The 27,250-nt window shown below is 59.1% G+C and overlaps 8 protein-coding genes across 8 annotated transcripts; 2 read left to right on the plus strand and 6 right to left on the minus strand.

Annotated features, from left to right (window-relative positions):
- Nucleotides 1-182: 182 nt before the first annotated feature.
- Nucleotides 183-1,263, minus strand: VTJ83DRAFT_4884 (uncharacterized protein; the record flags this gene model as incomplete). Its single annotated transcript, XM_071011422.1, has 2 exons — nucleotides 183-988; nucleotides 1,065-1,263. The coding sequence occupies 2 exons, from the start codon at nucleotides 1,261-1,263 to the stop codon at nucleotides 183-185; spliced, it is 1,005 nt and encodes a 334-aa protein (XP_070866334.1).
- Nucleotides 1,264-6,379: 5,116 nt separating this feature from the next.
- On the minus strand, nucleotides 6,380-7,361 carry VTJ83DRAFT_4885 (uncharacterized protein; the record flags this gene model as incomplete). The annotated part of the gene is made up of 2 exons (XM_071011423.1): nucleotides 6,380-6,396; nucleotides 6,878-7,361. 2 exons carry the CDS (start codon nucleotides 7,359-7,361, stop codon nucleotides 6,380-6,382), a joined length of 501 nt encoding a protein of 166 aa, XP_070866335.1.
- Nucleotides 7,362-11,940: 4,579 nt separating this feature from the next.
- VTJ83DRAFT_4886 (uncharacterized protein) lies at nucleotides 11,941-12,762 on the minus strand (the record flags this gene model as incomplete). Its single annotated transcript, XM_071011424.1, has 1 exon — nucleotides 11,941-12,762. One exon carries the CDS (start codon nucleotides 12,760-12,762, stop codon nucleotides 11,941-11,943), a length of 822 nt encoding a protein of 273 aa, XP_070866336.1.
- Nucleotides 12,763-13,053: 291 nt separating this feature from the next.
- VTJ83DRAFT_4887 (uncharacterized protein) lies at nucleotides 13,054-13,567 on the minus strand (the record flags this gene model as incomplete). Its single annotated transcript, XM_071011425.1, has 4 exons — nucleotides 13,054-13,126; nucleotides 13,209-13,391; nucleotides 13,486-13,505; nucleotides 13,565-13,567. 4 exons carry the CDS (start codon nucleotides 13,565-13,567, stop codon nucleotides 13,054-13,056), a joined length of 279 nt encoding a protein of 92 aa, XP_070866337.1.
- Nucleotides 13,568-14,073: 506 nt separating this feature from the next.
- Nucleotides 14,074-15,366, plus strand: VTJ83DRAFT_4888 (mitochondrial 54S ribosomal protein mL44; the record flags this gene model as incomplete). Its single annotated transcript, XM_071011426.1, has 1 exon — nucleotides 14,074-15,366. One exon carries the CDS (start codon nucleotides 14,074-14,076, stop codon nucleotides 15,364-15,366), a length of 1,293 nt encoding a protein of 430 aa, XP_070866338.1.
- A 671-nt stretch (nucleotides 15,367-16,037) lies between these two features.
- On the minus strand, nucleotides 16,038-18,488 carry VTJ83DRAFT_4889 (uncharacterized protein; the record flags this gene model as incomplete). Its single annotated transcript, XM_071011427.1, has 1 exon — nucleotides 16,038-18,488. The coding sequence occupies one exon, from the start codon at nucleotides 18,486-18,488 to the stop codon at nucleotides 16,038-16,040; it is 2,451 nt and encodes an 816-aa protein (XP_070866339.1).
- Nucleotides 18,489-21,592: 3,104 nt separating this feature from the next.
- VTJ83DRAFT_4890 (uncharacterized protein) lies at nucleotides 21,593-23,108 on the plus strand (the record flags this gene model as incomplete). Its single annotated transcript, XM_071011429.1, has 3 exons — nucleotides 21,593-21,872; nucleotides 21,939-22,405; nucleotides 22,473-23,108. 3 exons carry the CDS (start codon nucleotides 21,593-21,595, stop codon nucleotides 23,106-23,108), a joined length of 1,383 nt encoding a protein of 460 aa, XP_070866340.1.
- Nucleotides 23,109-24,821: 1,713 nt separating this feature from the next.
- Nucleotides 24,822-26,295, minus strand: VTJ83DRAFT_4891 (mitochondrial 37S ribosomal protein uS4m; the record flags this gene model as incomplete). The annotated part of the gene is made up of 3 exons (XM_071011430.1): nucleotides 24,822-25,628; nucleotides 25,721-26,179; nucleotides 26,251-26,295. The coding sequence occupies 3 exons, from the start codon at nucleotides 26,293-26,295 to the stop codon at nucleotides 24,822-24,824; spliced, it is 1,311 nt and encodes a 436-aa protein (XP_070866341.1).
- Between the last annotated feature and the right edge of the window lie 955 nt (nucleotides 26,296-27,250).

Here is a 27,250-nt window from a genome sequence, read left to right on the forward strand (position 1 = left end):
GTATCATTGGCGAAAAAAAGAATGGAGAAATTCCCTAACGCCGAGCCGTAAAGAATTCTTCTCGTGTCCTTGTGTGTGTTGACTACTGGTGTCGTTTTCCGGTCGTCCGTCCGTCGTGCTGGCTGAAATCCGGCGCGCGCTGTGATTATGGACGGGTGTGGACTGGCCGTGCCGTTTTGTTTTCACCCTGCTACGGGGGCCAGCGTCGTGTTTGTTGTGTGTGGCGGCAGAGAAAGCTTGTCCACCGCATCAAGGCCGCCAAAAGTACCGTCCGCCCCGGCCGTCGCGACGACGAACCCAGCGCGGCTTCCCGCCGGGGAAGTCTCCAGCACGGGCGTTTCCGCCGGTGAGAGCGGTAGGGCGTGGCGGGAGAGAGATTCGGTCGCCGAGCTAACGGCGCGCTTATGCACATCCCCATTCCTGGGGTGCGACGCCGACGCCGACGCCGATGCCGACGCCAGCGAAACCGTGGCGTGCCTCGCGGCCCGCTCCATGTCCCCTCTGGCGTCCGCGATGAGCACGGGGTCCCAGAGGGGCAGGATGCGGTACCCAAGATTCTCCATGATGCACCTCTCGGTGACGTTGATCTGGTCCGACGTCCACATATCCTTCCCCCAGGCGGTCCGGTAGTACCGCGTCGGCTCCTGGCAGTCAACCAGGAACTTGAACGCGATCATGAGCGCCCCGAGCACAATCACCTCCGGACGGACCAAGTCGATGTGGAGTTGTTGCGGCGTGGTCGGGATGGCTTGCATCGAGTGCCGCTTCGAGGTCGGGCTGCTGGTGACGGGGTCCCGCTGGGCCAGGGGGCAGAGCAGGCGCCAGTTTAGTGCGAACTTGGAGCCAAGAGAGTCCAAGATGCACACGGCCAGGGCGATCACGTCCATGGGCAGGTCGGCGCGGACGAGCAGCTCGTGGACGAGAGGGACAGACGGCGTGGTGAGGGACGCCGCCGGGGGGATGAGATTGGCGAGGTGAATGGCCGGGCCTGCTCGGAACCGAGTTAGCATCGATGTCTTTTAAGCATCGTTCCATGATGCAGGCGTGCTTCGTCCACAACGTACCAAGAAAGGCCGAGTCGAGCAGGCCCCCATCTTCCAGGAGGGACCGGGGGCTCAAGTCGGCCTGCGATTGGCGCGACGAGGGCGGCGGGGTGGGGAGATTGGACAGCGGCCGATAGGTGCTGGTAAAGTACTCCTCGTCGAAGTCCATATCGTCGTCCGAGTAGTCCGGCGAGTGGGTGGGCATGGTTGTCGACTTCATGGTGGGCGGATGGGGGTGGTGGTAAAAAATGAAGAATTAGACAATTCCCTGAGGGGGTTGGTGGTTCTGGGATTTCAAGGAGCGAGAGTCCGAGGCCGTCGGTTGCCAGTCCGTCCAACAAGCAACACTTGGGTAAACCAGGTCAACGAGCTGCTCATATCGCTGAGGAAGAGCAGTTCGATGGACTTCCAGAAATCAGGACCGTTCAAAGAAAGGGCAGCCACACTCCAAAAGAAGGCGTTCCCTCAGGGAAAAAAACAGGCTCGTGAGATCCAGTGAGATCAAGTTACCGCCAAGAGCGAGGTCCGGGCGGGCGGGTCGAGGCACGAACACGAGGTTTCCTAACTATAACTAGTAGGGAACACACTGGCATAGGCGAGACTTGTCGATGACAAGTGGCGCCGGAGAGACTCGCAAATGGGTTGAGAGGATTGGTTTTCGAAAGGAAAAACAAGAAAACACGACGTGTCAGAGCATGTGCCCAGCTCCCCTTTTTGAATAAATAACAAATCCAAGCACTGCACGAACACAGCAAGGGGGGGGGGGGGGGGGAGGGGAAGCGCAGATCCGAGTGTGGGGCCGAGAGAGGCTATGTCTGGGCGGTGGGCTCGCTCGTCAGATGTCGAGATGTAGCGAGTGGAGCCGCGTGTGAAGGCTGCGAGATGGATATGCGGTGTCGCTCTTTTGGGAGATGCAAGACCCTGCTCGACAAATTGCTAGTGCAGATGCAAATGCAACAGCTCTGCCGCCTGTCATGACTTGTATTCGGTCGCGTGGCAGACGTACAGATGGCAAGCGTCCAGTGTGATGGAGATGGGGGGGGGGGAGGGGAAACCCAGCTCTTGCTGCGTCGTCCCGCCACTTGCCCTCTAACGTTATAACTAACGTTACCCGACCTCTGACAGGCACGCGATTGCCGGCCGGATCCAGCTTGGAGACCGCACTGACAGCGCACCGCAGGCTGGCGCCAGAAGCAAATCAGCAGACATGGAGATTCGATTGTGGGGATCATGGTTCCCCCTTGCCGGCTTCTTCGGCGCTCGGAGCTTCCAGCCTGCCCTGTTGGCGCAGCAGCCGTCAAGACGCCGCCCCCAGCGCCTCCAGCAGCTAGTCACGATTGACGATGCGCGGTTGACATGTCCGGCCTGAACGGGCAATCAGGGCGGGGCCAAGGGCGCCAGCGAGCATCACAGCGCGGTCGCGGCTGGGGGACAGGCGGACAGCCCGCACTAGCGTACTGTGGTAGGTGCTGCGTAACGAACAGCATGTAACTATGTATGTATGTACACTATGGACACCAGGCCTTGCTGGCTGCTGCGAGAGGCTGTTCTTGGATGGGTCATCGAGCCCTCGGACCATCGACCCATCGGAAAAGAGTCCATCGAGGCCGCTGGATGGCCAAACCTCTCAGGCTTGTGTGGCGTGCCGGACAACAGCAATCTGGATGAGAGCATTTCGTTGCCCGTCGCTGTTTGTTCGCGCCGGGGACCTGAGAGCAGGGGGGGGTGGGGTGGGCAAAGACGGCTGACGGATGGATCAACACAAACGGCATGGCCCGGCATGGGTGCTCTTTTTTTTTTTTCTTTTTCGTTTGATGAAAGCGAGCAACAACACCAAGGTCGGGCGAGCAAGGTAGTCCCATGTCTGGGATGGATTGCGGGAAGAGTGGGGAGAAAGGGACCCTGGAAGCTTTTGATGGCCATGCCTGCGAGCAGCCAACCTCCCAACGATCACTCCCAATGCACGATTTAGCGGCTTACACATCCCCTGGGGTCAGATCTCGGATTAGGAGTCTCTTGGCCTGGCCCGTCATCCACGGCAACCGACGACGTCCGGTCTGCGGTCCAGACCCGACATGCCCCCATCTTTGGTGATTGCTGCATTCCATCTCTTCAAAACCATCGGAACCCTGATGAACAAGCGGTCAAACCTGATGGGCCCTGAGGAGGAAACGGTTGCGGGGCAGACTTCCAAGTTGGGATTCGAGGCGCCGTCCCGCACAAGACTTCAACGCCCCACCGACAACGCTCGTGTATTATTGTTCAGGAGCTCGTTCTGCCTGCTGAGCCCCTTTTCTCGTTCAGCGTTGATCCCGTCTCGGGGTCGAGTCAGAAATGCCCTCGCGCCTTCGAGAAGAGCCAGAACAAACGGTCAGGCAAGCTCGCAACCGAATACCCGAATCATCCATAACCACGGCGGAACTACGCCATCTCGCCTCCCGCGGGGATTCAGCATGAGCGCTTTTGCGGCGTCCTATCCCTGGACCGGTCGTTTCAACGGCCAATCCCGACGAGCCCCGGACAACAGCCCTCGGGTGATCAAACCTGCACCCGCCGGTCGGGTCCGAGTGCGGAGTAACGTACCTGACATTGAACAGCATAACTCCAAATGAATACGAAATCCGCTGCACATCCAGGATTCCGTCGCCCGATCCAGGTTTCTCTTTTCGTGCGGCAGGGCCCAGCTTCCAACGCCGGGGTTAAAAGGGGAGGGGTTACGGAGTAGTTACCTACTGCGTACGTCCCAGAAGCATTGGACCGGGGCTCGGCTGACGACCGAGCAAACCGGACGCCATCCACATCTTGCATGCTGCACTGCGTCAAAACACCACGCATCACGTAGGCCAATGTCGCCTACGCGCAAACCGACTTGCCCTTTATCCAGATGAACCGACCTCCTAAAGTCCTGAATGTACGGTGCTTACCTACCTACACGCACCTATATCGTAGACCCCGTCCCACCCTCATCAAGCCTGAACGCCGAAGCAGCCGGCATCCCACCCGTCGCCACCGCGAGTCTAGCCTGTTCCCTTGATCCGGTTTTCCAGGGGGACGCACACCTCGTACGCAATGATGCGTATGCATGTATAGATTACTTTCTATCCACGCCATTCACGGCGCATCCCTCGGTGAGCGGACGGGCGAGACGTGGCGGCAGCGTTCCATCCGTCCTTCAATATCGCGTTGACCCGACGCTGCTTCCCACCCCCACGTCACTACCCTATCATGTTAGGTAAGCCTCCAATCACTCCGCAGCACACAACGGAACAAATAAATAGTCGCATGCGCCCCAACCCCCCGCGATGGTAGGGCTGAATACACATACAACAAGGCTCAACAATGTGGACCAAATCCCTCGCCCATTCTCGGCGGTGCGTCGGCTTGGGATTGGGTTTCTTGGGGGTGGGATCGACAACAAAGCTTGATTTGGTGCACCGCCACGGTTCGGACCTGTCCGTGGAAGCTTTCTTCTCTGGGCTCTCGTGGCCCGCTGCCAAATTCGTGCCTGCGGGCTTGCCCGTGGCGTTACGGCTGAGAAGCTATCGCACACAGCCCGGGTGATACCCAGAGTTTGCGTGCCACCAGCGCCAAACGAGAACAAGGTTGTCCTGTCTTGGCTATCTTGTGATGGGGGGGGGGGGGGGGGCGAATAGGTATCGTCATTGTGGTACACGACCCTACTACTGTGTACATGCGTAGGTCGAAGGTGGGACGGGGATGTGAACTCCGGGGTGGGCGGACACTGCATGTTCACCGGACCAGACGGTCAACACTGGCCTCTCCGGAAGTCTTCCGCATCTCGGAACGACAGACACGCGGTGTCTACCGCAGATCGTCATCACGACGGCGCTCCGAGACTCTAGACGGATCGATGACCGGTCGACCTCCAACGGACGAGGTGGCTCCTTCCTGACCTGGATGCTCCGTACTCACCGGTCCCAGACGGGAGAAACCCGGCATCATGATGGCGTACCTGCGTCCCGTGCCTTGACTTTGCCAAGGACTTTGGGGTCGGGTCCGATCTGATCCAATACACACAAGACCTGTCCGCTTCGTGAAGCTAGTCCCATAGTACAGCTTTCCCGGTTCGGCCATAGACTTGCCCATTCTCGTAAAAGCGCTCTACTGCGTACGCCCGCCGCCAAGGCAGACACATCTCAACGGCGCGCGACGTAGTACATGTCGGGCACGACTCTACCCCATCCGCCTGGCTTCACATGGGCACCGAGGCACGGCAGCGGCCTCTTGGCACAATTCGGTCCGCGCCGGCTGGTGGGAGGGGGCCAAATGACGCCAACCCGCCGACGATTCGACACGGCACGCCGTGTCTCGTTGTGGAACAAGCATAACAAGCTTGAGACATGTCTCGGCCATCGTTAGAGAACAAAAAAACATGGCCAAGCGGGCTAGTGTACTACTACTGTGTACTGCGTACTCCGGAGGCGGTAGGCGCCGCCCACGTCCGTGGTGTCTTCCGAAGCTGCAGAACAAGCAAAACAAGCATGAGACATGTCTCACATATCGTCGGATGAAAGAATGACGACAGGCCGTGCCAAGGCACCTCTCTACCTATAGTATGTGCCCTGCGAAGTATTTGCAACATCACCGCTCCCCGAGACCCCAAGTCGGCTTGATGGCACGATGATGGCGCTTCCACGATACAGCATGAGCCCATGGACTCACGCCGAAACCCTCGGACAGACGGAAGCCAAGCTTGTCGATCCGACACTCGTCCCGCCCCCACACGTCCGGAACCTCCCCAAGCCGGAGGCGGCTGCCCCTGCTTGGTCTCTGGAGCTGGTTTGATCGACCCGTTTGTCAGTCTTGTCATCCGTCAGTCAGCTCTTCAGAGCCTCATCTCATGACATCTGATGGAGAACACCTCTCCACAGTCACAGCACACATCAGGCAAGCAGTCACGCGCTGGGATCCGCTTCTAGGAAAACCAATCCGGTTGATTATCCACATCCACACTAGCGATCACTCCCCTCCAGCCACGGCAGTCCATCCGTACGCTACTCCAGTCGTAGGCGTCCGCTCCGTGATTCCCCTCACCCCCTTGATTCTCATATTCATCTTCTCCCATAATCACCCTTCCATAAACCAAATCAGAAAGAAAAATAAAATAGGCCATCACCTCGTAGTCTAGCTCCGAAGCACCGCCGCTCCCAGAAAGGAAAAACTGCTCAGACAAAGGAAATTATGAGGAGATCCTAGGCGGTAGGGGAAAAGAGACTGCAGCGAAGCATCCCGTCCCCACACCGTCTAGTCGTCTGCCTCGTCGTGGACGTCACGTTCGTAGTTGGAGAAATCCCACGCCAAAAAGGGTTGATTGTTTAGAGGCCGACGCGGACTTTAGGAGGATCCAGAATTAGCTTTCGATCTCGAGATGGCGAAGGTGATTGCGGCAACTCTCGGTGCGGGTCCTCGGGTTCCTCTTCTCCTCTCCCTTCCCAAGACGCGCGCGAAGCTCTTCTCTTTTTTTTCTTAGGCGTCAAGAGAGCTGCGGCCTTCCTGGGCCTCCTGCTCGTCGGCAGTGACCACATTCGCGGGGGCGCCGGCGCTGCCGTCCGCGGTGGGGGCGGCAACGCTGGCGCTCGACGAAGTGCTGGGAACACTGGCCACCGGAGCAGTGAGGACGGGGGGGTTGAGGGAAACGATGGCTGCAAGGGGGGGCAATTCGTGTGAATACACACGTTTTGTTTCCTTCGGATGCTTCCCGGGGAGCGAGGTGGGGATGATTTCTCGAACCGGTGCAGCGAAAGGAAGAGGACACACGCTGGAAGAGGCAAGGGCTGCAAGGGTGGATAGAAAAGGAAAGGATGGCTACTCACGTTGTCCGGCGACCGTCTGAACCTGGGGGATGACGTTGGGCAGGATGAAGTCCTGGAGGTTGATGACGCCGACGTTGTTGAGCAGGCCAAGGTTGAGCAGGTTGACGTTGAGGCCCGAGAGGTCGAAGCCGTTGAAGAGACCGAGCTGGTGGAACTGCAGGAAGGTGTGCAGGGCCTGGAGGTGCAGCAGGCTCTGGACGTCAAAGACCTGGCGCTGGAAGAGGGCCTGGAACTGCAGGACGTTGAAGTTGTTGACGCTGGCCAGGTTCTGCAGGAGGTGGATCTGCACGGCGTTGATGTTGAGCAGGTAGTTCAGGTTGACCTGGTTGAACTTCTGCAGGCCGTTGAGCAGAGAGACGTCGAAGTTGAAGGAGCGGGCCTCGACGTCCTTGGTGGCAGGGACCTCAGGGGCGGGAGCAGCAGCCGGGGCGGCAACGGCGAAGGTGGCAGCGAGGGCCGAGACGAGGAAGGTGAAGGGCTTCATTTTGGCTGATTTGGTGTGAAGAAACTCGAAAAGGGTGTCGAAAAAAGGCGATTAAAGGATTATCGGGATCAAAGAGCACAGCTCAACGATGGTCAAGAAGCGAAGTGAAGGAATGGAAGCGAACAGAGAGCACAGCTATCGAGAGAATGTTAGTTCGGGATGCTTCAAGGGCATTGGGGGGCGTGTGTTTGTTTCCCCTCTTTCATAAGAGACTCGACTAACCTCTTGAGGAATGAACGACTGAAGAAGGCTGATGGACCGGAGTCTTGAAGGCTGGAGTGGTGAGGATGGGGAAACAAAAGTTCGGCTGGATTGACCGGCGACGAGCTCGGTTTATATCCCTTCCCGCCCGAGGGCAGATCCGTCATCGCCAAGCATCACGACATGCCGTGTGATGGCTGCCAAGGCTTTCAGGAGCCGTCGTTTGTTCGGAAGGGAGGGTGAGGGGCCATCCGACTCCTGGGAGGCATGGGGGAGGGGGGCTAGCGCAGCGCCGAGCACAAGATGGTAAAACACCAAGAACAGGTCTCTCCCCGATGTGCCGGAGATTTGCTCAGGATGCAGACGAAGCGACGTTGAGCCAAGGAGCCCCACCGCCGGCCTCAGCGCGCTCACCCATGTCCACAGGGGTCGAACACACCCCAGGGGGATTCGTCCCAAGCTCTCCTCCGGGCGGACGGGCGCGAGCGCTTCGGGCAGCGTGCCGAGACGTTCGGGTTGCCATCACGCTAACTAGTGTAGCACGGAACACCGTCCGGCCGAGCGACAAGAGCGTACACAGTATGTAAGGGGGGGCCGCTGTCCAGTGTTGGGGAGCTGCCAAGAGAAACAAAACACGCACTTATGGGATGGCATGTTCCAGGATGGCCGGGGTGACAAGACTTGAGGCTGAAGACGGGATACTCCTGGCCCGACGGCACCTTTGTGGGGAGCTCCAGGTACTACCGTGTGACGGCGGACAGCCACCACCCTGATCACCGCCCGGGAAGACGACGTTGTTTCAAGATGTTTTCGGCTAGCGAAATCACCCTACTGGGCCACGCGAGAGGCGAAGGTCGGAGCGGCGGAGGACCGAGAAACAATTCCCAGCATGGACGGAGCGTTGAGCAGCGCAGGACGCTTCAGTCGATCGCGCAAACAGCCGCTTGAGAGGGAGATTGCTCATGCCGGCATCTGATGTGCAGAGCCAATCATTCTTCCATCGCATGTTCGATGTTCGATGATGGGCGAGAAAGAATCTCGAGTTTCTTGTTTCGCATCCCACTCTTTCTTGCCTTCGTTGGGCCTCACGCCGGAGGCCCTTCCAAAACGAGGAGAACTCTCGGGCCCCCATTTCGCTTCTCCTGGATCACAAGAAAGGAAAAAAAGCATCATCTAACTATGTACACTTGTGCAACGGTTGTTCACCCTCGCAAGCGAACGCCGACAAACGAGCCTTGGCATCCCATGGGACTTTTCACACATCGGCTCTCGATTAAGCTTATGGCGGGTCCCCTGGCACCCGGCTCCCGCTCTGCTTTCTGCGCTAGGGCATGTACGTACACCGTATGTACTAGTGTAGTACTACCCCCTAGGGGTAAGTTTCCAATCCTAAACAGGTCACTTTTTTGACCCACCACGATTGACAGGACTAAACAGCGGTGCGGTTTCCACCTGTAAATGGCTGTAAGTTACACTTGTGGCTGGTGTGTGGATCCTGGCAGTGACCTGACCGGGTGCGCAAACTTATGCACTGCACCACAGTAGACCTCAGGGACCTGTGCACCAGCATCTTGTTTCATGGGAGCTCCCACAGCAGAGATCCATGTTCCAGGGCAACTTTTCCTCAGAGGCCGTCCGGGCCGTCCTGGAGACAAGCGTGTGGGGCAGGAAACCGCCGCAGAGACGTTGGCGATGGCTTGGCACAACCCCACGCCAAGCTCTACGGTGGAGCTCCCTCCCGCCAAGAAAAGGCCAAAATGAAGTCCTCGACCGATGATTGGTCCGTGAGGTTCCACGGACCACGGAACGGCGTCGGTGCAAGACGCACCCGTGCCAGCCCCTTGCAGATGTGAAGCAGTCGACGCAGCCGGATCAGCCACCATGGAGTCATGGCAGGATCCGAGCACCTGCCATCGGCTACGTCGCATGACTGGGAGAAGGGCTTGGCTTCCGGAGCCGAGCGGCATCCGGTCGAGGAAGGGGGAAGAATCGCTTGCCTGTCGTCGGATCTCAGTTGCAAGACGTCCTATCACGACACGTCACGTCACGCCCGCGGCACCCGGTCTCGCTCAGACGAGACGACAAGCCGGCACTTGGGCTCGCCTTGTCCATCCACTTCAGACGACCACGGCTGAGATGGGATGGGACGGGACGGGTTGCGACGACAGCACCGGCCGTGAGGCGACGACACCTCCCCGTTCCCAGGGGGGCAGCAACTGCATGCGGATCAGATCGGACGTCGCCTCCGAAAAGCGCATGCTGCAACAGGAACCTCAGCAGAGCGCTCGAGACGGCGATGGTTGGCAGCAGGATGGTGGTACGGTGGGCAATCACCCAAACCCTTCTCGAGCCTCGGTCGAAACCATCCGACCGATCATCCCAAGTCCTCGGGGCCGGGGCCCTGCGGAGATCGAAAAGGACTGTCCTCTCGGGCGTGGCTTGAGAAACAAAGATGCCTGTTTAGGCAATGTAGGCAAGGGTAGTTTGAGAAACAAAGGGAAAAAAAAGTGACCCATCCCATCGTCTGTACTAAGGTAGGGCTGGAGGCAATGTCCATGCCAGCTGGCGGTGGGCGTGAAACCTCGTTGGCCCCCAGCTTGGGATGCTCTAGGACACTGGCGTGGCTGTGCCCTCCCATTTCGAGCATGAGGTAGGTCGGTAACTATATAATACATAAAGAGAACCCTGCGCTCGGCCAGCAAAGCTGACCGTCTGGTGCTCGACTTTCTTTCCCCTTTCCATACGGTACGCTGTGGCCGCTCAGGCCATCGCCGTCGAGGTGGTCCCGACTCCTCCTCCCTCGGCCGGAGAGGCTATCGCAAACCCTGCACGTCGTCAGATGCTGTGTCATTTGCGGATCGAGCCTTGACGCTTGTTCCTGCTAGCAACGCCGAGGTCACGTCGCCACCGGTCGTCGCCGATGTGATGATGGCCTTGACGTTGATGGATCCAAGCCATCGTTGACGCTTCCGACGACCGCGCATTGCCACTTCTGGACGCGTCCCTCGTTGGTTTTGTGGCCTAGGAAATTTCACCTTTGAAGTCGGCTGCAACATCATGTTAGCTTCAGCTGTTCAAGACCAAGATCACCCACAAGAAAAGATACATGAACCTCACCCAGGCGTATTTAGCCTCCGTCCGTTCATAGCACCAAAGCAAACCAGCCCCTATCTATGTCCCTGCAAAGTCTGACAACCCACACAACGTAGCTCGCGGGAGTTGCGACAGCGGCAACAATGGCATCACGTCAACGTCCTGCCCCAAGCCAAGGGGCCAGCTGTAGGCTGAGCGCTCGTGTTGTCGCTCAGGCAGAAGAAGCCACCATGACCGACATCGATTTAGCGATAACTTCCTAGTTGCCAAAGGTTAACAGGATCGAGATCCACGCCAGAGACAGAGTAACTGAGCTCATATAGGTTTCGACATGCTATGTTCTGGGGGGGGGGGGGGAAGAGGGAGGAAAAATAAAGAAAAAAAGAAAAACAGAACCCGTCATAGCCATGTGTGGATCAAAGACGAGAAGAGCAGGCTGGGAGTCTGACGTGAAGGGTGTAGAGAACAGTCCCACACCGGCTTTGACATATCACACGGCGGATAGTCCATCTCAGCTTCGCCACGAAAGGGTACCGGTATTCTTTCATCTCTCGTTGATGTTGAAAAATCCCGTCATTGATGATGAATAGAACGGGATGTAGCAATGCCGTGTCGATGAAACAAGTTGTGGTATCTGCCGACATGTTGGATAACAGGCAACTCGAGGCTTAGGATGAAGTGTCTGTAAATCATCTTCCGCCAGAACGGGTAGAGGTGGAGATGTAACGTTCTGTGGACGGATCTACACATCTGTCTTGATAAGGCCAGTAGCCCCCTAGTGGCGTATGGAACAAGATGAACGGAAGCGTCCGAGGAGTGGGAAGAATTGAGGATATTTTGAGGATAAACAGGGCCATGGCTCATATTACGTTTACTCTGGTTAAAAGGTCCTATGGGTGAACAAACAGGAAAAGAGAATTATTTCAAGATATATAGTTACTACATAGACAAGCAGCTTAACCTCGTGTCACCACCAAGCGTCCAGCTTCAGGAGAGATATACGCATTTCTATCCTCCTGCCTCTTCTCCCCTGGACCCCACGGCATTATACGGCGTGAAGGGAACAAGGATAGAAGGTTCTGATTGGACTACGTCTCAAAAGAAAAATAAGAGAAAGAGGGAAAGCAAGAGACAAGCGAGGGAGCAGGGGACAGTCAGAGGGGGGATGCATCGGCAAAGCATCTTTTTTTTACAATTGGAAAACAAAACTTTGGTATTTCTCAGAATTCTATGCCTTTACGTCAGCCGTGTCAACCGAAAGTGCCTGCCACAAGAAAAGAGCAACTTACCATTCTCTGTCCATGTTCGGCCCAGGGTTGCTGGTCTGGTTAAGGTCGTCCATCACTCCTTGAAGGCCCGACGTGTTGCGCACCAGTTCATGCAGTTCCAGAATATGGCAAATATAGCACTGCCTGGCGACGTGGCCCCCCTCGGGAAGGGTGGCGGGTATCTTACCAGCAAGTAGCCGCTGGCGGCTGAGGCGCCTTGGCAAGACGTAGTGACCGCATGGGAGGTGAACGAACTGATATCGGCAGGTCGGGCACCGGTAGGTGGGAGGGTCCGTCTTTATCCACGACCGCAGGCACGTGTAGCCAAAAACATGGCCGCAGGGGAGCAGGGTCGGATTGGAATCGGCAAACGGCTCCATGGAATCCTCCATCAGCACCAGCTCCGTCTCAAAGCAGATTGCGCAGGTCAACTTCTTCTCCGGGTAGTCGGGATCAAAGAAGACCTCGTGGGGACGCGGGCAGTAGTTGCTCTGAGCATTCGAAGTCTGCTGCTGGTCAGCGTTAGCAGCCGAGCCATCAGGACGCGAGCTGTTGGAGCTGGTGAGGTTGTTGTTGCCAGACATATCGGCCCCGATGTCCGATGATAGAGTTGAGAGTTGAGACCGATGCTGTTGACTGATGGGGCACTGGAGAACGGAGGAAGGCCGACCATAGGAGGAGAGGTCCCTAGATATACTCTCAGGGACAAAGCAGCACTCTGCTGGTCCCAACGCTATTGTTCTTAGGACATGAAAGAAGTTCACAGCGCATCGTCGATGTCTGGAAAACAGGGGTATTGAACCCGAAGCAGATCTGGACAGTGCGATTGTTTTCAACATGGGCCTAGAACACGAGCAGTAAAACAATGTGGGACAATGCCTGCATTCCGCCAAGGCCTGGCTGCCTTAACGCCGTGAGCTACCCGGCTCAGATCATGGTATCCATCCATGCCATCTACACGGGGCGAAAGAAAGAGGAGAAATGGGGGCAGAGGAGACGAGGGAGCGAGATGGCGGAGGACACTGTAGCCGAACGTTGCGGAATATCATGGATAGAGATCGCTAATTGCACCAGTGAGGGAGCATAAGGTATCAACCGTGCCCTTCTCTCTCACCAATCCCGACCACCCATCATGACTGCTCCTTCGACTGCGCCGCCTTCTCCTTCTGTGCCCTCTCGTACTCGATGATCTGCTTGCTGATGCTGTGGTGGGAGAGTTCCGTCAGTCTCGACCAGCTCCACCGCCCCTCCCCCCCCCCAAAAGAAAACGATGTGCTCGACGTACTATCTGCTCGGGAAGAAGCGATCGGGCTCGGGCATCTTGTGCCGGTACTCCAGCTCCCCGCTCAGCTTAAAGATGAAGAACTGAATGCCGAAGATGGCGGCGAGGGCGATGGCCGTGTTCTTCTTCCAGTTGGCCGGCTGCGCGTACCAGCCACCGGCCGGTGACCAGACGTGCTTGGGGTAACTGTAGGCGGAGCATCGGGTGGTCAGAGGTTGGTTCGACTGGAGGGGGTGAAGCGTTGCGCGAGTTGCTTGGGCTGGCCGAGGATATGACTTACGGGATCTTGGGACCGCCACCCTGGAGAAAACGCTATGGTCAGCAGGCGGATCTTGAGGTGGGAAAGCAAGGGCGCATACCATTGTGTTTGTTTCGAGGATGTTGTCGGGGGTTGTGAGGTCGCCAGAGAGAACGGGTCCCGAGGGTTGACGTTGTTGGAGCACGATGCGACAAACCAATCGAGCCCACCAAAGCAGTAATTTTACGAGCTGTGTGGCGTATTTACGGTAACAGCCCCACGCGATTTCCGGGAAGCTCCGCGAAGCAGAACGCCAAGAAGCAATATTACGTAAGCCATCTGGACCAATCGATTGCTTGGGCTCTTGAACTTTTTTCTATTCTTTGGATTTGACAGTGACTTTCGTGGTTTTGGGGACGACGACGACGACGACTGCGACGACTGCGCGGCCACCTACCGCCACCACCATCCCCACCACGACCTGTCCCGAGTCCTCGAACTCGTCCGACCGCCAATTCCACGGTTCCACCACGCCAGGGCGGTCTTGGACATCCCCGGGTGCCGAACATCTTCACCCCGCCCACGTCTCATCCCCTCCTTCTTCCGCCGCCATACCTCCCTCCGTTCCCCATGAAGAGGTTACGGCTTGACCAATGGACAGGCCAGCTCCTCCTGGCCCGGCCAGGAGCCGCTTCCGTGTCAGCCTCCGCTCCCAGGGCCGTCCTCCGGTCCACGACCCCTCTCTCTAGGTGCGCCGCCGTGAGATGCCAGTCAACCGCCGCCGCCGCCTCGCCGTCAATACCCGCCCAGGGCACCCCCGAGGACGAGTACATCGACGGCACAGACCACGCTCGCTTCCCGCCCCTCGAGAACCTCCCGCCGCGGGCCACGAGCATGCCGTCCCCCCCGCCGTCCCGCGCCCTAGAGTCCGCCAAGCTGGCCGCTTTGCACGCCCGCCTGGCCCTCCCGGAGAAGCTCCCCCTGCAGACCCTCGCCCGCGCCCTCGTCGACGCCTCCGCCGACCCGAGCCCGGACTTTAACAATTCCACCCTCGCCTTCGTCGGGCAGTCGCTCATCCACTACCACGTCGGCGAGTACCTCATGTGCCGCTACCCTCGCCTTCCCATGGACATCCTGTACGCCGCCATGAAGGGCTACGCCGGCCACACCACGCTCCACCACGTCGCCCGGTCCTGGGGCGTCGAGCATGCCGCGGCCCCCGGCGGCGAGGTCGATCCGGGCCTGCTCCAGTTCTCGATGCACAAGCCGGGCGACGCCATCACGGGCTTCGGCTACCAGCGCGCCGAGCTGAAGTACCTGCGCAAGTACAACTGGCGGCACTCCATCAGCAGCCGCATCGTGTTCGACGACGACTTTGGCGAGATTGTCGACCCGGAGGCCCAGCGCGAGACCCTCGGCCGCCGCACCGACACCCAGTACGGCGACGCCTTCACGCGGTCGCTGGCCGAGCGGGCCTACGCCAACTGCACGCGCGCCGTGGTGGGCGCCCTGTACACCCACGCCGGGCGCGAGCCGGCGAAGGCCTTTGTGCGCGCCCACATCCTCTCCCGCCACCTGGACCTGTCGCAGCTCTTCGCCTTCAAGAAGCCCGCCAAGGAGCTGTCGCTGCTGTGCGCCAGGGAGGACTTCGAGCCGCCCGTCGCGCGGCTGCTGTCCGAGACGGGTCGCCTGTCGCGCACGCCGGTGTTTGTGGTGGGCATCTTCTCGGGCAAGGACAAGCTGGGCGAGGCCGCGGGTCCGAGCCTCGAGCATGCGCGCGCCAAGGCCGCCATGAACGCCCTCAAGAGCTGGTACCTCTATAGCCCCGGGGAGCACGTGCGCGTGCCGAGCGACATGCTCGCGGAGGAGGCCAAGCCTTGGGAGCCGGTGCACATTGACGTGGGTGAGATTATCGGGCGGTAAGCGGTGGATGCAGCGGTGGTGGTGGTTGCTGTTGTTGTTGTGGAGGATGCTGTTGGTTTCGTTGTTTCGCCGGACGAAAGCATGCATTATCCGAGGAACAATGAACGAGGCAGAAGAGGCAGGCCAAAACAATGGATTGTACGCACGCGGGCATTATCCCTCAGACTGCAGTCGGGGGTTGAAGGGCCTGCTGTAATTTCCACGACCCGCTCTCTGTGTCTCGGTCGAGAGGGAGGTCGGATGATGATCACGGCTGCATGATGGATTGGATCGGATGAGGATAGAGCAGCGTCGTGTTGTTTTCGTGGATAGCACATCCCCACGATAAAACCATACGCCTACCCAAGGCGTTCCCAGCCAGGAGGAGCCGGGCAGCGGGGGGAAATGCCACACTCCTCCTGCGGTCAGTGTATTTTATCTTATGATGTATAAGTATCATGGTTGCCATAGTATAGGGGGGCCTCAATGTAGAAAGCATGTGCATATGTCCCTCTCCCGCCTTGCATGTTTGATTTCATCTCTCATTCCTCCGTCTATTGGATGACCCCGTTCGTTCGGCGTCCCCACCGCTACCGCGTATAAACGATGGTTGTACAGACCAAACCAACAACCACCACACACCGGGTATCTTAACCCCCCCCCCCCCCGGGCCTCCTTTCCTAAAATGCACTTTAGTTAAAATGATCTCCCTGCCTCTTCAAAATCTTCCTCAAGCCCTCCCTCTTCTCCTTCTCCACTCTCATCTTCTTCCTCCTCTCATACACCGCCCTGACCGTCGCCCGGATCCGGTCCCTTCCTTCGGCATAATTTCCCCTCGCAAGTCCCACCAGCTCATCCACCTGCTCCGGCGTATACACAAAGTTCCACGTGCTCATGTAATCCGTGGTCGCCACGTCCACCCCGGGCGCGACGCGCTCGTTAGCCAGGAGAGGTAGGTAGATGACCGTGATGCCGGCGTCCGGCGAGGTGAGGCGGTGCCAGGCGGTGGTGTCGTCGACGGGCGGGAGCTTGTCGGTGGCGCGCTCGGACGTGCTGCCCACCCAGACAGTGCAGTAGCCCAGCTCTTGAGCGGCCTCGGCCTGGCGGCGGGACTCGGGCTTCATAGCCTGCTCGCCGAACGGCTTGAGCCCCGTCTTCTCGCCAGGCTTGGAGCGGTCTGCCTTGGCTTCAGCCATTTTGTCGTCAACGTCGGCGGCGGACTTGGCCTGGGCGTCCTCGAGCTGCGAGGCCGTGATTTCTGCGGGCTGCAAAGGTTGCGGCCAGCCGGCGCCGACGGGCCAGCCCTTGATATTGCGCTGGCGCGCGTAGCCTTCGGCGACGGACAGCCAGTTGTCCGTCTTGATATCGGCCGAGGCATCAAAGGCGACGATGATGTCAACGTTGCGACCGGGACGGAGCAGCGGGTAGATGGGGAGGTTGTTGGACATGCCAGCGTCCATGAGCTGGATGTATTCCCTGTCGTAGAGGGCCTGGGGCACGGTCTTGGGGAGCTTGTCGTGCATGCCGTGCACAAAGTTGGGGATGCTCGCGGGCTCGATGGGGTGGACCTTGCTCAGGTCGTCGTTGTAGCCCCAGATCAGGCCGTCGAGCGCATTCAGGCCGGTGAGCGCCTTGACGACGGGCCGGACCTCGCGGTAGTAGTGGCTCAGGGTGGCGCAAAAGGCGCTGCCCCAGATCCCGAGAAGCAGCGGCATGCGAACCTCGGGGAGGCGAAAGCCCGTCTCGGAGGGGAGGTCGGAGCCGTTCTTGAACTTGCGGCCCATGGCCCACGTGGGAATCCCGGCGGCGAACTCCTCGCAAAAGAACTCGTACGGCGTTATCTCGAACCATTGGAACCACGACTCCCGCTTGGCTCTATCCTTGGCTTCCTCCGAGAGCGACCCTGGTCCGTCGTAGCCGGGCGAGTCCATCTCGGGAATCTCATGGCGCACCGCTGTGTAAATGGGCAGCGGGTTTTGACCATACTTGATGAACTCGTGCTGGCTCGAGAGCTTGAAGTCCTTCTCGTTGACCCCCAATTCGCCCTTGGGGACCAACAACCTTGCCGCCAGCAGCATGCCGTAGATGTCCACGAGACCGAACTGGGCTCTGGAGTCCCCCTTGAGCTTCTCCACCAGACCGCTCAGGAGGTACTTGTTGGTAGGCGACGTCGTGAGCGACGTGAAGGCCACGGGCGGGTATGCGATGTGGGTGCCGAGCCGCGCCTTGAGGTGGTCGATGGCGTTGCGGAAGTCGGCGCGGGTGACGGACGAGTAATACAGCGATTGGAGCCAGCAGGAGCCGCTCACGCCCGAGATGTAGGTCGCGCAGTCGAACAGGCCGTCCTCGGCGGTCGCCAAGAACGAACCCGTCCCGGCAACCAGTGCCCTCAGTCCGCCGCCGGAACCGCACACGGCAATGGTCGGGACGTCGTCGGGGTGGATGTCCCTCTCGTTGATGCCGAGAAAGCGCGCCAAGGCGGGGATGATCATCCGGCGCCGCCGCTCCAGGAAGACCTTCTCGTCGTCACACAGATCGTTTGACACCCGGACCTTGGCCGAGTATTGGATCTCGGGGTGGGCGTCTGGATCGTGGGCCTCGCGCCAGATCTCGGCGGCCAGCGACCCGGGAGCCATGTCCATCTCGCGCTGCAGCTTTCGCATGTAGCCCGGGACGGCCTTCACCCATTCCGGCATGATCATGTCGACGACCTTCTCGGAGATGGCCTCGGTCGAGGGCACGAACGAGAGGTCGGCGAAGCTGAGCGAGAAGGTGGCCCAGGCGGACTGGTCGTCGTCGTTGTCGTCGTCGCCGGCTGATTCTGCGGGGACCTCCTTTGGGACCCGGCCGTCGGCCACCAGCTGCCCCCCGGAGTAAGGATGCTGCAAGGCATGATGATCACCATCGTCGATCGGGTAGAGCCAGAGAGCAAGCAGCGCGCCGGTCAAGGCCACGGCTATGGACTTGGTGGCTTGGACCTTTTGACGATGCCGGCGCGGGGAGAGAATCAGACCGCGGCGCTGGTGCCCGGCGGGGTTCACCAGGCATGGCCGAGTCGTCCTCTGGATGAGAACGCCATGTCTCAGGCTGGGAGAAAATATCAAGGGCCTGACGCGGTTGAGACACGCCAGTGTGTTCGCCATGGTGGGTTGGGGTTCGGCAAACGGAGCGCGTTGGATGCCGCTATCGCGGGGGGCGAGCTTGCTGGCTAGCAGCACAATCGGGGAAAAACGGTCGTGGATCCCGTTGAGACACGACGGGCATCACGTTAACGTTCGTCAATGGCGGAACAAGACAAGGCCCGCCATATCCAAGTGATCTAGCTGCCTGTCTCAGACAGCGGAATGTTGGTTTGTCATTGTGATTATTTTTTTCTCTTGCTATTTTCCAGGTTGAATCAATGCCGCCCTCTCCACCTTCAGGCTGCAAGCAAGATACCTCGATCGGTTCCTTCTTATTTTCCCGGATTTTGAGGAGGGGAGAGGGAAGCTGCAAGCTTGGCCCGACCTGCTCCTGACATCATTCCTTCCAGCGGAAGCTCCCGCAAAGAGGCGTCTTGTTGGGGAAAAAAGTGGGCCTCTTCCGAGCTCCCCCTTGCCTTTTCTGATGCTCTCACTTCTCCTTCAATTTCCTGAACCCGTTCCCTTGGGAGCCTCAATTCAACATGCCCCTCGGTGCCACAACCGGATTGATGGAGAAACCGACCCGGGCAGTGCTTTCTGAGACATGATACCTAGGGAGTTTGCCCATTCTTTTCGATCAAGCTGGTCGTCGGGCCTTCCATCTCGACGCCGTAGGTTGTCGATATGTGGACCGCGCAAGATCCGTTGGAATGCAGCCTGCGCGCGGATATGCGTGTTGGCTATTAACTCAAGGCCAGTGTGCCGTGACGCCGATGTATAGTATACCAGACCCAGTAGTATAGTAAGCAGATCAGGCCGGATCACGGATGAGCTCAACCGTGCAGCCTCAACAACCCAAGCCTTTTTGAAGCGGTGATCGACAGTTGTAAGACATTCGGCATCTCCGAGCAGCAGGTGCCGGGGCAGATGGCAGATGGCAGATGGCAGATGGCGGATGGCGGATGGCGGATGGCGGATGGCGGATGGCGGATGGCAGAGGTGGGCAGAACATTGCGTCCAGAATACGACGTCCATCATTCCGAATCGACTTCCATTCGGTTCCTCCCGAGCCAGGCACACAAAGCTTCGACCTCTCCATGGTCGCTACCGATCCGAAGCCGTCCGGCTCGAGGCGCTCCTCTTTGGATGGCAAACAAACAAAAATCCTGCCGTTCAAACAATCCTTGTACACCAGGCAACGGGAGTCTCAGTCTCAGATCGCCATCACAACTCGGCTTGGAGAGCACCTGGTTGAAGATTCCCCAAACCCTGGGCGTCCACCACGTGATTTTGATATAACATTCCAGGGGCAGACGGCAGCCCGTCTGGGGTCTCGGCTTGGGTTCCCAGCGACCCGCTTTCGCTAGGGACCCGACTTCACTTGTCCGTTTGTTTCCTTCTGCTGCGGGCTGGCTGGCTGGAAAACGGACGGTCTCTGCACCTCTGCACGGAAACCCCCGCTGGCTGTCCAGCCAGAAGTGCAGAATGGTGGCCATTCCCCCGCAGCAGAAGCCAAAGCGACTTGTGCAAGAAGCCTCTTGGGTTGGAGCCCTCGGCCGGACTCATTGGCCCTATGACGGTCGATTTGGGATGCAAGTCAGGTCCCAGGCCCAGTTGCATCCTCCCCTTGTCCTCGTCGTCCGCGTCCTCTCTTACCCCCGGCCTGGGGACTGGCAGCCATTTGCACGGCCACGGCCAATCACAAGACGCGCCACCCCTGTCCCTCATTTGTCGCTCGCAGACCCCCCTGCACTTGGTGCGCTTGGGTCGTCCCCCCGGAAGCTGTGTGTGCCCGGCAGCGCGACCCCCTTTTGCTCGACGCAGGGCCAGAGCCAGAGCTGCCAGTTTAATCTCCCTATTCTTGTCGTCGCACCCGAATTTTTTTCCCTTTTGACGACTGAGCTTCGCATCCTCCTTCTCGACTCTTTTCATACTTCTCAACGCTCCTTTCCTGTCGTATTTGTTGCCGGCGGCCAGATTCGAGCCCTTCTCCCCTTCTGTGCCCATCGTCACGTTTCTACTCCGCAGACGTCTCGGACACGCGACTTGGCCGAACACCTTCCCCCCAAGATCTTGACTTGGTACGTGGTTGAACTCCAACTCCTTTTCCCACCGCCAGCTCGCCCCATCGCATCGCATCCCCATTGCGTCGCGTCGCGCTGGTCCGGCTTCCTGGATGGCAACGGGCAACGAGCCTGTCGGATCTGCGCCGGCTTGAAGATTGGACACTGCCCAGGGCGCCTGGGGTCTTTGATCGCATCTCGAACGCTCCAGGCCCCCATCGATCCATCAACCCTGCCGAAACAAACATGCCCTCGTTGGTCGGCTCTGAGCCAGCGAGAGCACGCACAATCGCACAAACCCTGCAACGTTCATTGACTGACAAGCCCTCTTTCCTTCGCAGACGCTGCCCCTTCCCCTCTTTCCCAACTCTTTCCCCCTCCGCTCGCTACCGTATTTGCCACAATGGGTAAGCATTTGCCTTTCGTTATCCGCACGAGATGTCCGCGTCTTGGGAACACGCCGGAAGGAGCACACGACCACGCCCGATGACGGGAAGAAAAAACCACGCCGGAGCACTGGGCCGCGCGGGCTCGGCTCGATGGGTGCTTGTGGCCATGTCCAGACGTCGGCCGTCACGTTCCGTTTCGTGATCAACGCATCCGGACCTCAACGCGACGCGCCTCCAGGACCCTCCAACAACATGCCCGTCCCGGCAAGATCCAGGCTCCTCCCGCGGAGCTCGCTACCAGACAAGGGCAAGAAGGGCCCGATGGAGGGAGGATCCGGGCTTGAAAGCATCACATCCCCGGGAGCGGACCTGATGTCTTGGACGTCCAGCCAGCTGCTGTCACTATCGACCGCGCCTGGGCCGTCTGCATCGGCATTGGAGCCGCCCCGGGGCATGGCCAGCACCGCGAGCCTGCCGCAGCTGCCCATGACGATGCTGCTTTCGTACGGCGAGCTCTACTCCGGTTGTGCCTCGGCCCCCTCAACCGCACAGCACTCGGTGGAAGAAGGTCCGCGCCACGGCGAGGCTCCCGCGTGTTCCCAGACACGGAATCATGATATGCATCTTTATTTGCGGTCATGCCAGAAAAAAGACAGACAAATCATATGCTGACATGCCGGATCTCTCTCTAGCCTCAAACGGTATTGACACAGAATTCCCCTCCCCCACGCTGGCGGTTGAAGGACCCAGTGCCGTCACCTCGCCGTCGAGATCGGAGATTTATCGCCAAGCTCCATCTGACACTGTGGCTGCAGCGCCTCAAGCTCAGGTTCCCGATGCCAGGAACATCGTCCGTAGGAAGCTGACGGGCTACGTCGGCTTTGCTAACCTGCCTAACCAATGGCACCGGAAGAGCGTCCGCAAGGGATTCAACTTCAACGTCATGGTTGTCGGTGAGTAACACGTCCGTTTCCCGCCGGCGCAAAACACAGTGACCCTGATGCGTCTTCTCCATGCAGGTGAATCCGGCCTCGGCAAGTCCACCCTGGTCAACACTCTCTTCAACACTTCTCTGTACCCGCCCAAGGAGCGCAAGGGCCCGAGCCTCGACATCATCCCCAAGACCGTCCAGATCCAGTCCATCAGCGCCGACATTGAGGAGGCCGGCGTGCGCCTGCGCCTGACTGTCGTTGACACGCCCGGCTTCGGCGACTTTGTCAACAACGACGAGTCGTGGAGGCCCATCGTCGACAACATCGAGCAGCGCTTCGACGCCTACCTGGATGCCGAGAACAAGATCAACCGCATGAACATCGTGGACAACCGCATCCATGCCTGCGTCTTCTTCATTCAGCCCACCGGCCACTCCCTGAAGCCCCTCGACATCGAGGTCATGAAGCGCCTGCACACCAAGGTCAACCTGATCCCGGTGATCGCCAAGGCCGATACCCTCACCGACGAGGAGATCGCCGTTTTCAAGGCCAGGGTAAGCCGCGAGCCCCTCCCCATCCTCTCCAACGTTCTCATGAACACGACTAACAAGGAGGCTGTAGATTCTCGCCGACATCAAGTACCACAAGATCCAGATCTTCGAGGGTCCCCGGTACGAGCTGGATGACGAGGAGACCATCGCCGAGAACAACGAGATCATGTCCAAGGTGCCGTTCGCCGTGATCGGTGCCAACAGCGAGGTCACGGCCGCCGACGGCCGCCGCGTCCGCGGCCGCAGCTACCCGTGGGGTGTCATTGAGGTGGACAACGAGGAGCATTGCGACTTCGTCAAGCTCCGCCAGATGCTCATCCGCACCCACATGGAGGAGCTCAAGGAGCACACCAACAACGTGCTCTACGAGAACTACCGGACCGACAAGCTGATTGCTATGGGCGTCTCTCAGGACCCGAGTGTGTTCAAGGAGGTCAACCCGGCCGTCAAGCAGGAGGAGGAGCGCAACCTCCACGAGCAGAAGCTCGCCAAGATGGAGGCCGAAATGAAGATGGTCTTCCAGCAGAAGGTGGCGGAGAAGGAGGCCAAGCTGAGGCAGAGCGAGGAGGAACTGTACGCTCGCCATCGCGAGATGAAGGAGCAGCTCGAGCGACAACGAGCCGAGCTCGAGGAGAAGAAGGCAAGGCTCGAGAGCGGCCGGCCTCTGGAGAAGGAACCCAAGAGGAAGGGGTTCTCTCTTCGGTAATCTCGCCGACTCTCGCCCTGTCCCCGGCGCATTCTCGACGACTTGTTTCCGTTTTCTTTTCTTCTCTCATGATGCCCCAACAAATACCAGCCTGCCGCCGCTATTTTCTTTTCCCTGTCTGATTTTTCTTCTCGCTTCGTTTTTTTTTAATTACAACACCCCCTTAATCAACCCCATGCGCGGGAACAAGCAAAAGGTCCATGGGGCGGGCGGCCGAGGACTCCTGCGACGGCGTACTCCGGGTGGGTTGGGGAAGTGCTTCGCTGTCGGCGCACAACGGTGGCTAGAGCAGACGCGTTGGCAATCGGGGTGGCGGGGACCAACCCTCGATGGTGTTTTTGTCCCTCGAGACCCGGCTGGAACACAATGGGCCGTGGTTCGCGCGCGCTCCCCGTGACCTGCTTCAAGAGGCCCGACGACAGACGACCGATTCACTTCGATGGGCAAGCGACAGGCTTCCTGGATCCCGGCCGACTCATCGACGCAGCCGCCACGACTTGGCTGCCCTGACATAAAAGGGGGGTTGACCGGAGGATGGGGGGTTGTATCGTGGGTGGTTGGCAAGCTTTTACTCTTGGGAGGGATGAGGGGACACAAGGGGGATTGCTTGGACGGAAAGGTTTCTTCGATACCCCGATGATCTCTGTTGTTTTTTGCGGCCTTCCAACCCACACCACCTCGGCCGCGTCACATCACTGGTCATCCCTTCGAGCATGTCGGAAAAAAAGCACGCACATGGCTGTCACTACACTCACTCTACCTGTTTTCCTAGTTTTGCTTTCAATAACACTCTTACCGACCTTAGTCATTGTTTTATTTTCTTGCCCGTGTTGTTTTTCGCCGAGTGTTTCTGTCTGGAATAAAAGGGTCTTTTGATCACGTTACTCGTTGGGTGTTTTTGTGTTTGGTGAGGTCCGGTGGAAAGGGAAGAGGAGGTGTTTTTGGGATGCGTCGAACGAGCTAGTCCGTGAATCAATGAAAAGGAATGTTGACCGAACCTTGTACGTACAGCAGGGCTGGAAACCCACCCCGATTTTCGTGCACCATAGGGACATGTCAAGCACCCGGGTTGAGAGTGCATGATGGCAGCCAAAGACAACAACGATAAGGAAAGGGTCAGGACTGAGTCAACTCGAACACATACACCAAGCTTCCCAACGAGACGAACGGATCATGTCACAGGCTGCCGAAAAGCATCACTCTCCTTCGGATCCTAGGGATCCTAGGTGAGATGCAAAGACACCCCAGGCTCCTACGAGCGCAAGCAAGACACGAGATCGCACGGGTGGTACAAGTACAGTTACAAGTCTACGGCCCCTCTCTAAGAATACATGCATCGTGGCATACACATCATATCCCACGTACATACACAGTAATAGGCGTTCTATGGTTGCAGGACCCTTCTTTTCCTTTTTCCCATGAGCGCCCCTCCCAACCCCACCATCGACTCCTGCTTCGCTCGACAGGTGTATGGACATCGGGGTATTGGACATGCGTCTGCTGATGAAATGCTGCCAGCCCAAGCTCCTCCCACTTCTCTATCTATACCGCCGCCCCGGTTGGCCAGCGGCGTTCAATGTTTGGTTTTTTCCTTTTTTTTGTTTATCCAGCTCCAATGACCCAAGCAGCGTACAACCGACTCAGTCGCCCTCCCTCTGGTTCTTTCCCACCACCCACCACTCCCTGTCTTTTTTTCTCCTTTGCTCTGCGGGTTTAACGCCTCTTCAGGTACCAATTGAACGCGAGCTGGGACAGAATCGGGGAGAACGGCGTGGGCACCTCGGCCAGACCCGGCCGGGCCACGGGGTGGCGCAGGTACACGGCGGCGCAGATGCGGTGGTTCACCTCGAGGTAGCGCGGGATGAAGGCGAAGGGGGCCATCCAGTCGCGGGGCCTCCAGGGGGTGGCGTAGGGCTTGGACGGGTCGTAGGGGTTCTCGGCCTCGCTGGCGGCCAGGTGGGCGAGCAGCTTGTGCTGGGCGGGGGTGAGCAGGGCGGGGTCGGCCTTGTGCTTCTCGAGGCGGGCCTCGTCGAGCTCCGACTTTTTGCGCTGCTCGTCGTCGCGCTTGGCGCGCAGCTCGGCGGGGGAGAGGGTGAGGTTGTCGACGAGGGAGGTGAGCTCGGCCTCGGCGGCGTCGTATTCTTCCTGCTTGCCCGTGTTGCGGCTCAGGGCGACCTTGATATCGCGCAGGATCTTGCGGATGGCCTTCTTCTGCTTGGCGCGCAGGGCGTCGTTCTTGGCCCACATGAAGCGCTTGGCGCGCTCCTTGAGGTCGAGCAGGGCCTTGCGGTGGGCTTCCTTGGCGGCGTCGGTGGGTTGGCTCTCCGAGGTGGACTCGGCGGCCGCCGCGTCTTCGGAGGGTTCCGACTCCTCTTCGGCAACGTCTTCCAGCGGGGTGGACGACGAGGACTTATTGCCGCCTTGGTTGGGCCTTTTGGGCTGGCCGGTGGCCGTCAGGACGCGCTCGACGTCAACCTGGAAGAGGTCGCCGGGGTTGAGGAGGTAGCTGGGATGCCTCATCTGCGAGTTTCATACCATGTCAGCTTCGGAGGCCGGGGTCGAACCAGAGAGCAGGGCAACGAAGAGAGAGAGAGAGAGAGAGAGAAACGTACCCTCTTGCCGTTGACCGTAACGGCACCGTGGAGGACAAACTGGCGAGCCTGCCTCGCGCTGCTGGCAAACATGGCGCGGAAGATGGCAACGTCCAGACGACGCTCCATCGGGGCGAAGACCATCTGCATGTAGGGCGTCCGGGCGTTGAGGTTGCCCTTGTTGCGGGGCACGTCGGACTCCTTGGTGCCCGGGGCCACCTGCAGGCCGGAACCACGGCCGGCGGCCTGCTCGCTGCCGTCGTAGCGGGCCATGTAGGCCGGGTCCATGTTGACGGCGGACAGGAGGCGGCGGCTGAACATGCGCTCCCACTGGTACTCCTTGATGTGCTCGCCGTGGTAACCGCGGGCGAGACCCTTGGCGATCCATTTCTGCTGGAAGAAGGTTTTGGAGTAGATGTGGGGGGTTTTCATGCGGTAGAGGTTGTAGAGGTTATATTTGTTCCATGTTTGGCGGATGCGCTGCGGAGGGAAAGCGACGTCAGCGGGGGGCAGGGCCTTCGAGGGAGACAGAGAGGCGCTCTAGGACTCACGGGCCGCTTGAGGCCGTGAAACCTCAACAACCTGCGTTGCCTCATGGCGGGCGTGCGTCTTGTTTGGGTGGTCTGCTCTGGATTGAGCGGGGAATGTTGGCGTCGCCGTCGGCCGGCGGTGCGGCAGGGTTTGCGGCCGGGACAGGGAGACGGCAGCGGCGGGGTGGGAAATGCCGCACGGAGCGTCTTCTTCTTTTGCCCGGGTCGAAGCTGGACTGGCCGGACCGGCAGCCTGGGAGGATCAATTCGCCGTGAGACGGGGGGGGTGGAAGGTGAAGCGCTCTGCCTCGACCGCCTAGCAGGTACCTGAGCTCCCAAAGGTGCTCCGGTCGATCGACGGCACCCGAAAAAGTTTCCCGCGATTCGAATCGCTCCATGGCATTGGACGCGGTCCCGCCCCTCTCACGTGAGGAGCCGGGATCTGCGCTTCATGTAAGGAGGAGAATGTTACGCGTAATTACACAGAAACCTCCAATGTTACCTGCCCGGGCTCGGCGGCGCACAGCCAAGGGTCCACCAGCGGCGGCTTCTGCCGTTGCGGGGCGGCTTGGCGCTTTCAGATGGCTGATTTCTGGGCGGTGAGGGGCGGCAGAACCCGTCACTGTGCAACGAACTGTGGGGTAGCTGAGAGCGGTTTGGATTTTTTTTTGGTTCCCGGGCAGCTGGGGGATGGGGACAATGGAAGAGAATTGGCATCCGATATGACTGAATGGATTCAACGAGGATGGCAGGCCGTCGATGGCCCCGTTGGACATGATCAATGAACAATTATAAACAGCACAACGACAATGGGAACCGTTTCGTAGCGCCATTGTGAGCAAGGTTGTACTTGTAGTACCTATTGTATTTGCTGTCCTGCTGTCCGTCCCCTCTGATGCAGGAACCGTGGCGCGCTTGCGACTCGCTTGCCTTGTCGCGCAGCGCATTCCTCCTCCCTTCCTCCTCCCCCCCCCCCCCCCCCCGGGCAGTGACTCTTACCCCACCAACAATTTTGGAGCAA

This window comes from Remersonia thermophila, chromosome 4 (assembly GCF_042764415.1).
Source record: "Remersonia thermophila strain ATCC 22073 chromosome 4, whole genome shotgun sequence".
NCBI lineage: Eukaryota > Fungi > Ascomycota > Sordariomycetes > Sordariales > Chaetomiaceae > Remersonia > Remersonia thermophila.